The sequence below is a fragment of the Anser brachyrhynchus genome, assembly GCF_964034855.1.
Source record: "Anser brachyrhynchus genome assembly, chromosome: 16".
In the NCBI taxonomy this organism is placed as follows: Eukaryota; Metazoa; Chordata; class Aves; order Anseriformes; family Anatidae; genus Anser; species Anser brachyrhynchus.
In genome coordinates this window covers 14,287,588-14,298,147 of record NC_137734.1, presented here as the reverse complement: position 1 = coordinate 14,298,147, position 10,560 = coordinate 14,287,588, and the positions used below count along the sequence as shown (strand labels likewise).

The window sequence follows — 10,560 nt, the reverse complement described above, 5'->3', positions numbered from 1 at the left end:
TTACATCTGAAGCGACCTCAAATTCACCAAGTGAGGAAAAAAAAAAAAAAATCAGAATCTCTTCTGTACTCCAGGGTACACAGTTATGACTCAACATTCACAGCTGTGAAGAAGGGGTCATTTTCAATGACCAAGCTGTTCTTGGAAATGACAGGTTTAGACTACCGCTTCCCTTCTAGCATGCTGAAGACTGTAGGACGTTACTTGCAAAAAAGACTTACTGTTTCAGCACAATATTGTTCTCGGGATGGTTTGCAAACAGCCACTGCTAGGGCTGAACATGGAAAATTCTTTGCAGCGTGTACCGCCACTAAAAATACAGTTAAGGTGAAAAAAATCACCCACTATGGCCAAATTAAACAGGAGGGAGAATCTGGATATCGAGATGGAATGCAATTACCCAAGCTGGAATTTGCCCAGGACACTCTTGCTTAGAGTAGCCAGAGGGATCTGGCTATTCGATGTCAAGAAATAGCCAAGAACACACATTTACAAGTGGCATCCTCTCTCATACCTAATAGTATCCTGCTATCAATGAAACCAGCCCGGAATAAGATCCAAGTTCTTTGCTACAGCCAGCGTGCTCCTCTGTGACCTGCAATCAGCTGGCAGATCCACCTCCACCCACCCTGCTTCGGCTGCAACACCTTGCATGATCACAGGGAAGGCAGTACGTCCCCTGACCTAAATATGAAAGACATTTGTAACAACAGGAAGCTTTCAAGCGGTTAAGTTGCCCTCTGACTGATACACTAATCAGAAGTCACCCAAAGCACTTTTTGTTAATGAAAACGTTTACTGCTGGTCCATTCAACAGTCTGAATTAGCCCTCAGAAAGACTTCCCTTTCCCCAAACGCGAAGACCAAAGGCAGCCGAAAAGGAAACTTTGCCTCTACTGCTCAGAGCCGTCTGACAATAACCGAAGCACAAACCAACTCTAAGAAGAAAACGTACTTGAGATTCCCACCACCCACTTCCACTCTGCCACTAAATAGGATGAAAACTAGAATAGGAGCCAGAGCACCACCACTACGCCTAAAGCAGAGCTGCTTTTCTCAGACCATGCGTGACAATTCCCAACACAGAAGTGCAAAGAACTCCTGGGTGGAGGAAACAAGCCGCAGCACAAGCAGAGGTGACAGGTTTTCAGGAAGATCAGTCCTGGTCGCAAGGTCAGGGAGGACAGCGACTATTCAGCATTATTCTCGTAACAAGACTAACAGGGTTACACGCACCTTTCACCACTGAAGAGGATTTTGGATTTTCGGGACCTCCGATCGGCCACAATGTTTCGTGACAGCCATAAAAATAATTTCAATAGGAGGAAAAGTGTGCTGATACCTACGCTGGTACAAATTCACTGCGTGTGTTCGATTTACCAGGAATTCAGTTTTTACATCAAGGTATCTTACTTTAAATTTGCGTCCTGAATTCTTCCAACACATGGTAGAAATCAAAACTGGGGGAGTTTTAAGCACTGAATGCCTAAAACCCTGTAAGAATAACATGGCCCATGGTCATAACAGAGGAGAGAAAACCCTCAAAGAGCTTCACTGGAAGCTGAAGGGGAAGGGTCGAAATGTGCATCGTTTCCCCTATGTAAATCAGCAAGTAACTGAAGCTTTCCAGGGAGTACTTTTCCCTAAATAGAAATGATCGCGAGGCAAATATTTCTCAGCATAAAAAGGCTACAAGTATTCACATACATGCTTGTATTTAAGTTGCCTCAAGAGTTCCTACTGCACTTCTTGGGAAATCCACTTTGCCTTTTTCTTCCTGCTAAAATTTATTCCTAGAGATTTGCTATAGCACCAGAATGGGAATAAAGTTCAAAAACTACTGCACACTCCAACTGCACACAGACAATCACATTCCGATGAATGGACAGAAAGAGAGGTGCACACAAACGCAGATTTGTAAATATTTACACACATTAGCCTACAAAGCAACCAGGGCACATGGGCACTGCCCAGAAAAGCATGCTAAATATTGTTGTAAGAGAGCACTGAGTAAAGCAAAGCCATCTTCAACCATTTTTTGTCCTCTACCGTTCGGGGGAGAGCTCAGAGTTCCTCAAACATCCCAAAGAGCGCGACAACAACACAGGCACACAAAGGTAGGTCGGACCCTGCCAGCTCCCCCCACCTTGCTCACACCCTTTGGTTTGGCACTTAATGGCACGGGGAGGGGGGTTGCGATCACTTAGCATCCTGGAAAAATTAATGTACAGTCAAAAAAGGCAGTAGCTATGAGGTTTAGTGGACAATTTACAGGAATATATATGAATATAAATAACAGACAGATATATGTATATATTCAGATATATAAAAATAAATTAAAAAAAAAATCACAGGACTCCTCCAGTGTTTCTAAATGAAATGAACAGTTATAGCTTGCAAACTTACGGAAGCGATGCTGTCTACCTTTCTGGAATTGTCTGCACTGCTTGTGTAGTTGGTTTTTTTTTTTTTTTTTCCATCCTAACGTGGGCTTTTATTTTAATTAAAAAGCCCCACCCAGCAAGGTAAAGTTCCATCAGTTAACCAGGCAGGAAAGGAGTAAGAGCCTTCTTAAAATGGATGCAGCAGATCCTTCTGAAGAGCAACATGTTGCAATCACCTTTCATTTTAGGGGAAGGGAGGGATTCCCTGAAAGGAACAGGGCCGGGGAGCCGTGGGGGGGGGGGGGAAGGGAGGAAGGGAGGCCGCGATAAAAACGGCTCGGGGATTTATTTAACCCCCCAAAATAAATAAAACAACTTCGCTTTCCCCTTCGCCGAGCAGGGGCTGGGGCTGGCTGCCCGGCTCCCCGGCAGGAGGGCAGCTCCTCGGCGGCTGGCGAGGAGGAGGAGGAGGAGGAGGAGGAGAAGGAGCGAAAGCCACACAGAAGAGAGGAGAAAAAGAAAATGGCGCAGAGACTAAGTCCCGACCGTCGACAAGGCGACTTTCCAGGGAGGAATCGGGGCCCAAAGGCGACCCCGGCGGGGCCGAGGGGAGCGGATCGGGGGCCTCCGGTGCCCCCACTAGGGGCTGAGGGGGTGGCGGGGGGCCGGGGGGGGCGGCCAGGGGCCGTTCGGGGCGGCTCGATGGGAACAATGGGGCCGGTGAGCGCGGAGCCGGGACTTAGTCTCTGGGACGCCATGTCTGTGCGCGGCGCGGCCGGGCCGCCACGCTCACTCACCGTTGGCTCGGAAATCCGCCTCGATCTGCGGGGAGAGGAGACACGGAGAGGCCGTGAAAAGCGCCGTCCCGGCAGGGGGGGTCACTTCTTTAGCTACCCGGGGCCACGGATCCCCCCCAAACCACCCCCCCCCCGCCAATTCTCCCCCCTCCCCCGAATCCCCCCCCCCCCCCCCCCCCCCAATTCCTTCTGATTTTTAGGAGAATTAAATAACCAAATGAGAAGCACGATGCAGAAGGTGTCCTTCACGGCGGGGAGGGGATCCGGACCCGCGCGGCTCCCCGGGGTGCCCCCCCCCTCCCAAAAAAAAAAAAACCAAAAAAACCACCCTGGGATGAGGATGGGGGTGATGGGGGAGGTCGCCCCGCAGCCCCCTGCCCCTCTCCCCGGGGTCCCCTGTCCCCCAGCCCGCTTCTCGGGGGGGACCTGTCCCCGGGGGGGGGGGCTCAGCAAGGGGTTGGGGGGGGGGGGGGGGTGGCAGGCCGGCTTGACAGGGCTCACCCCAGCCCCGTGGGCCACCCCGCGGGGGGGCAGGCAGGGGGCAGCACCGGGCCGCGAACCCCAGCGCTGAGAGGGGCAGCGGGGGGGGCTCTGCCGGGCCCCCCAGGGACCCCCCCCGGAGGGCGGCGAGGGGCTGGGGACCCCCGGGGCACGGGGGCGGTGCAGGGGCGCTCACCTGGGAATCGTTGTGCAGCTGGTCCCCGCTCATGCCGGAGGGTGCGGGAGGCCGAGCGGAGCAGGAGCAGAGGAAAGAAGGGAGCGGAGCCGAGCCGAGCCGAGCCGAGCCGAGCCGCCGGGGACGCGCGGAGCGGAGACGCGCCGAGAGCGCAGCCCCTGGCTGCTCAGCCGTTGTGTAACAGACGCTAAGTCCGACTTTCGGCGCACTGCGCAGCCGCGCCGCCGGTTACCCAAGGGGCGGGGCCAGGGCTACGTTAGACAGAACGCCGGGGCGGGAGCCAGGAAACGGCAGCTCTTGCATTTGCATACAAGCCCCGCCCCCACCGGGTATATTTACATACAGACCACGCCCCCGTCACCATCCTCAGGCTCCCTCCGAACGCCGCCGACTCGCCCGCCCCCTCCCGCACAGACTTTTACATATCCGACCCCGCCCCTTCCTCCCTCTCCTCCAATCGCGCCGCGCAAGCTGCCCTTCATTTGCATGCTCCGCCACGCCCCTCCCCGCCGCCGGACGAACCCGCGGCATTGTGTAAGAGCCCGTTCCGCCGCTGCGCATGCGCCCCGCCCCACCCCTGCAGGGCTCTCTTTGCATGCCGAGCCCCGCCCCCCGGCGCGCTGGCCCCGCCCCGCGCTGGCAGCGGAACATGGCGGCGCCGGGCCGTGTGGGGAGGGGGAGCGGGGCGGCCCCTCAGCGCCCCTCAGCCGGGCGGCGGCACCGTGCGGGGCTCCTCAGCGGCTTCTGCTTTTTAAAAGGGATCAGCCAGCAAGTTTTTTTTTTTCTCAATACGAACAGGCCTTTTAATTTTTCCTCTTGTGAGGAAACTGAGGGTAAAAAGAAAACAAAAGCTTTATGTTCTTTTAGCCAACGTGAGAACGAATCACGTACCTTCCTGTAACAACAGTCCCTCCCTGACCCTGTCTGAGGACGTTTGTTCCTGCTCTGCAGTAGCTCTGCCGAAGGGGTTTTCTCTTCGGTGTGCTAAACGGCAGGTTTAGTATGCGTGGCTGGTACCTGGCTCCCAGGGCTGCCTCCAGTCTTCTTGGAGCTTCCACCCTGCGACACAGCCTGCCCCTCTCCTCAGCTTCTACACACAAGCAGAGCTTTGATTTGACACTAAAATAACCCAGCCCTGCCAGGCTATCTGAAGAGATGCATCAAAATGTAACAGGGACAGCAGCCACCTATTTGCACTGCATATTTATGTGCTGCAAAGGGAAAGCTCTGTCACTTTCTTGCAGTCTTCAGAAGAGGATCTGAGGACTTCCTTTTTTTAACCAGAGCAGACAAATATTTCTGGCTCTAGAGCTGTTTATTATGCAAACTGCTTTAGTCACTGTTAGATTTTTAAATCTAAACATAGTCAAAAGGCTGTTTCAGACACCTCTCCTGTTGGAAGAGGTGCTTGCCCCTAGCTCACGAGAACGAGATGAGAGGGGGCTCTCGTAGCAGCCAGGGGTTTGTGCCCACCCTTGGGCCACGCAGAGCTGTACAAGCTGAGGTTTGTGACGGTGGACAGCCTGGGAGCTGTCTGGCATGTCCAGATTTGGGCACTGGAAATTCCTAAAAGCCCTTTCTTCTGAAACAGCAGGGTTTTTTTTGTTAAAGATTACGTATCTCCAGGCCCCCGAGAAGCCTTGCTCATGAGGCCTCTCAAGAAAGGGATCTGCCGCAACCCCCACCACACTGCAGCCAGCCCCGCTCAGAGGGAAGGATCACTACCTCTTCTAGCAGCTGCCATCTTCAGAGGCATTTCTGAACGCACTTCTGGTGGCAAAAGGGAGTCTCCAAAGCGGCACGGGAGGCTCAGCACTGCGCTCCCTGCGAGTCTGCTGGCAGCCAGCCGAGCTCTGCCTGCGAAGGGAGCTGCCCGGTTTGCGAGCTCAGGTCCTGATAATGACCACAGTCTCCCACAGGGTCAGCTTAAGGTCTGACCAGAGCCTGCGAGAAGCTGCTGCTACGCCGCCGTTCCCCTGGCAGAACCCAAGAGGCAGGGAGAATTAGAATTTGTTCAGAGGTGTGTCAAAGCGTAACACCTGTGGGCACATCCACTGCCACAAGACGTATGATAAAAAGCCTTCTGAACTCACAGCCCCCTTCCAAACCTATAACCTGCTCTGTGATGCTCCAACATAACTGCAGCACCTTCCCAGGCCTCCTGCACCTCCCTCACCCCCTTGACAGCTCGCATCCCTCGATGGTGGGAGGCTCTAAGCGAAGGAAGGGAACAGCCCACGGAAGACACGCTGCTGTACAGCCAGCCCTTTCGACAGCAGCGGCTGGCAATGACACGCTGAAGGTGTGTGGACCTGCTTCGCTGGCAAAATTGTGTTCACCCCCGCCAAGATAAACGGGGAAATTCGCAGCTCTGAGCGCTGTGGTCTCGCTCTGTCTCCCTGAGGGCTCCCCGGGACAGCAGTACGTCACCATCAGGTTAATGTAGCCTAGGTGATTGCTTACAAAAAGAAACAGCTGGAAACTGCACGTTTAAATTAAATCGTAAATCGTCCTGCATATAAAATCTGTAGGAAAGCCTCTGCTTCTTGGTCCTGGTGAATTGTGAGCTTTGATTTATTTGGTGCACTTGGGGCTTCTTGCTGCGTTCAGGCTCAGGGCATGCATTTTAGGAGAGAGGTGGGTGCCTTTTTCCTGACCAGCTTTGAGGCTGACACGATTCTGTGTCAGGATGGGATCCTGCGGCTTGCTCCAGCCCAACTCCTTGCTTCTGTGCATGGAAATCTGCTTTCCAGACCAGGCCTGCATCCATGCTGTGACTTTGTAGGGTGCTTCATCCTCCGCTTCTGCTGGAAAAGGTCATCCGAAAGAGCACACAATGCTACACTTGCAGAGCCTGAGAGAAGCAGGGACCCATTCCAGCTGGGAGTTGCTTCCAGCACACGCAGCAGGACCAGGGCTCCTGCCTTCCCTGGGCACCACAGCCAGCACGGGCTCCGTGGTATCGTGGTGCCCAGGCCAGAGCAGGAGGCAGCAGGAGCCGAGTCCCGCCTGGTCCTCCGCTTGCCAGCATCCATCTGGGAGAGCAGGTGGCAGCACTGCAGCTCGTCACCTGTGCCAGGCCTGGGCATGGAGATGGTGCAGCTGCGGCCGTTCAGCAGCACGTCGCTGCTCCAAGTAGGTCACCGGCCAACAGGGGGAGGGAACACCACAGCACGTCAAACAGCTCGGGCTGAGATGTTTCAGAGCTGGGAAGCGGAAGGTAAAAACAAGTGGGAGGCTCTAGGACCTATACAGGACACGAAACCTGTGCATCCAAATCCCCGGATCCTCCATAGCCCTTTTCCCAAGCCACTGCCTTGTTTTCAGCCTCACGTGAAGACATCGATGTAGTGTTCATTCAGTTAATTCTTTTATATTCAACTTTACTACATGCTGCCTTTTAAGTTTCAATGTGAAGCAGATTTTATAAGTAAATAAAGTACTTGTCCTGGTATTTTGATTGCAATAGTTCAGGTCTCTGACCCTCCTTCAGAGTGCAGGAGGAGGCGCACAACATTGCCAACTCTCCCCATTTTTTAGCAGTCCCAAGATATTCAAGCTTGCTTATTTTGTTTTCTATGATGTTACTTCTTAAGAATCTCAGCTTTTGCAGCTCCCTCTAACAAGTTTCTAGCACTGATGTTTTAGGGAAAAAAAATAATACAAAAAGCTTCTGAATACAAAACGAGTTCATTCTGCCAATGGAGAGCTAACAAAAGACCAGTTACAAAACAGATTTAAACCCTAAAATGCCATCTTCAGAAGCCCGTTGTGATTTCTGAGTTTTAGCTCCGCTGTAAAGGCTGTGGTTTGGGTACTTACGTTGCTAGTCTACGTTTTTTTCACAGCCAGAGAGACCTGCCTGATGAGAAGGATTCCAGACCAGCGTAATCCTTGAACCCTGCTGTCACTAGAACAAAGTGACACTTGTACGAAATAGGAGCAGTCAGATGTACGGCTCCCCTCTCACTTTTTATTAGGAGAACCTGCTCAAAACATTTGTACCTATTATGTACTGTTGAATGCTTTGGAAGCTCTTTATTTTACATTTTAATAAGCCACAGCAATTATTCACAGTTTTAGATGTAAGACAGGGGACCAAATTAAGCAGAACCAGCAGATACCATTGTAAGTGGGAGCTTGCAAAGGTCAGTCTTAATTACTGAGTTTCACCTGGGATAGGAGAGGCTTGCAGATGTCCTGGGAAATTATTTGTTACAAAATAAGAGCTGATATCAGTTGACATTTATTATGCCCTCATTTGCCACGATTAAGGGAGCCATGAGTGGTAGAAAGGTTGGCTATATTATACACAATATAAAAAAAATGGAATGGGAAGAAGAGATTTTGGATTATAATCTAAAGAATAAATCACTTCATTTTCTCATGACAGTTAGCACACACGAAGTCCAGGTATGTTTTGTGTGATTGTGGCTGCTGCTGCCTAATGCTGAATGCAGTCGGGTGCACATATTCCTCAGAAAAGCCGCGTGCTTCACGTGGCAAGTGTAGGAGGCAATAGGATGGCTCCTTTTGAGCACTGTGGTGCAAGTATAATTGAGGTAAGGAACAATCCGTACCCCTGCAATTAATTTCTCATGAATTTAGGCGAGCCGGTTTCACCTCATTTTCTCCCTCAACCCATTTTGGTCGCTATTTCTCACATAGTGACATAATTCTGTGATGCAGATTCCTGATACTGCAAGGAAAGGGTCCAAATGTTTCTATTTCTATCAGAACTGCTATTAAAAATACTCCGAGTTAAATCTGGTACCCACAGTTAATAAATGGTGCTCCTCCATGGTACAATGAGATAATATTTCCCCTGTCTGTAGTATTTTCCATCCAAAGGAAAGAAGAATCCCCATTTTGGGAAAGAAACTGCTCACTTGGAGTGCTTCCATTTCTGGAGCTGCGCCACGTGAAGAATGCTGGGCTGAGCTCCAGGAGATCTGAGCAGCCGAAAACCGTCCAAAATATCGATGGGAGCTCTGATACTCATCACTGCACACCAGGCCAGATGCATCCCAGAGCCTGCCCCTGCCGCACCGGGGAGCGCTTTTGAAATGGGGGCTTGGAAAGCTTTGCTCAGATCAGCAGTGAGAGCTGAAAATTCAGCAGAGGCTCCTGGTGAGGCCCCAGGTGCAGAGAGCGAGGCTGGCACCATCACAGACCCACCTTTAAGTCCACCGAGATGTTTTTCCCCAACCCCTATGTGCTTTCTCTCTCCCTGCCCTGCTTCTACACCCGTAATCCCCCTTCTCCCAGCCTCCGCCACGCTCACAGCCTCCTGCATGTCAGCACACCAGAGCGCCATGGCCCTTGTACCCCAAGACTTGTGCCACAGACTGTGGCCCAGGGGCTTTGGGACAGCGATGAGTCCAGCCCTCATCTCATCCCAGAGAACTCAAGGAGAGCCCCTAAAGCACAAGGAACATCCCCTTTGCTCCCAGAGGGGTTTCGGCTAGTAGAGGCGCGTTCAGAGCTTAAACCCTGAAAGGTGTGCAAATAGCTCATCCCCGAGCCAGGAGGTGACAGGTGGCCCTGCTAATGGCTAGCAGCTTCCGTGCTCACCAAATTGCTGCTTTCACGTGGCAGCGGGTGGGCTGGCAGGACCGCGTGGCAGCTCTGCACCTTGCTGCGTGCACCGGGCTGCTGGCGAGTCCCTGGGCTGGCTCGGGGGCCACCCCGGCCCCACGGGCATCTCAGCTCCCTCTGCTCCCCACAGCAGCTTCGAGGGTTTCTGCCGTGCCATATCTCAGGGGGCAGACCCCGTGCCTGTCCCCATCTGGAGTCCTGGCTTTGGGGCTGTAAAAACTGACTGCCACCCCTGCCGCACTCCAACTCCTCATCCCACAAGTGCTGCTGGCAGCCTCCTTACCGGCACAGGTGATGGGGTGAGAAATGCAGCTGTGGGATCCTCTGCTAACCAGCTGAGGATGATTCAACGGAGCCAGGGCTTTTATTAGGTTTAACCCCATCAGCCTGACTAACAGCACGAGCACGCTGCCTGGGTGCGATGCTGCAGTGGGATGTGGTGGCTGCAGACTGCATCACGTTGGGATGAAGGGAGTTGGGAGATGCTTCTGTCTAAGCCTTGTGCTGTCCCATTATGGGGCTGAGGCCGCTACCTGTGTGAAAATCCAGTGAGCTGCTATTTCAGCTCTTCGACCCTGAACTGGAAAGTAACGGACCACTCTTGGAGTGATTCTGATCAAACTTGTACGTTTTATCCAAATAGATAGCTCTATTTAAAAATATTTGTATTGCTCTTCTGAAATTTAACTTGATATTAGCTAGAACACAAATATTTCCTAAAATAGCTTGCAATGTTAGCATTGTAACACAGCTACCAAATCTTAAGAGTAATCAGGAAATCCTGCAGAACCACAAGTGGAAATAACTGCTTCGGAGTAACTTTGTCAGGAAGGAGGTAGAGAAGGTACTTCATAAGGAAACAATAGTAAACCTCAAGTCATGAATGAAAACGATCATGAAACAGATTTTTAAAATAAAGAGATTTTTATTGGACTAATATATATATATTAATTATCATTTCTAAAAGTGAGCTGTCACCTTCAGTGAGTTTTAGATTCATAAACTCCTTAGACCCTTTGGGAACATTAATAAATGTTTGCATGTCCTGGAGAGATCTTCATAAAAAAGAAAATCAAGACAAATATTGCCAGCCCCAAGGATTTCA

General features: G+C 51.7%; 1 protein-coding gene across 1 annotated transcript in view; it reads right to left on the bottom strand.

Annotated features, from left to right (window-relative positions):
• Positions 1 to 4,047, bottom strand: part of TOP1 (DNA topoisomerase I) — a 67,098-nt gene extending 63,051 nt beyond the window's left edge. Inside the window, exons 1-2 of the mRNA XM_080557643.1 lie at positions 3,858 to 4,047; positions 3,182 to 3,206 (exon numbers count right to left, since the gene is read on the bottom strand). Coding sequence (XP_080413769.1) covers positions 3,182 to 3,206; positions 3,858 to 3,890 — 58 coding nt within the window. The 5' untranslated portion in view covers positions 3,891 to 4,047. The remainder of the gene's footprint in view (positions 1 to 3,181; positions 3,207 to 3,857) is intronic.
• Between the last annotated feature and the right edge of the window lie 6,513 nt (positions 4,048 to 10,560).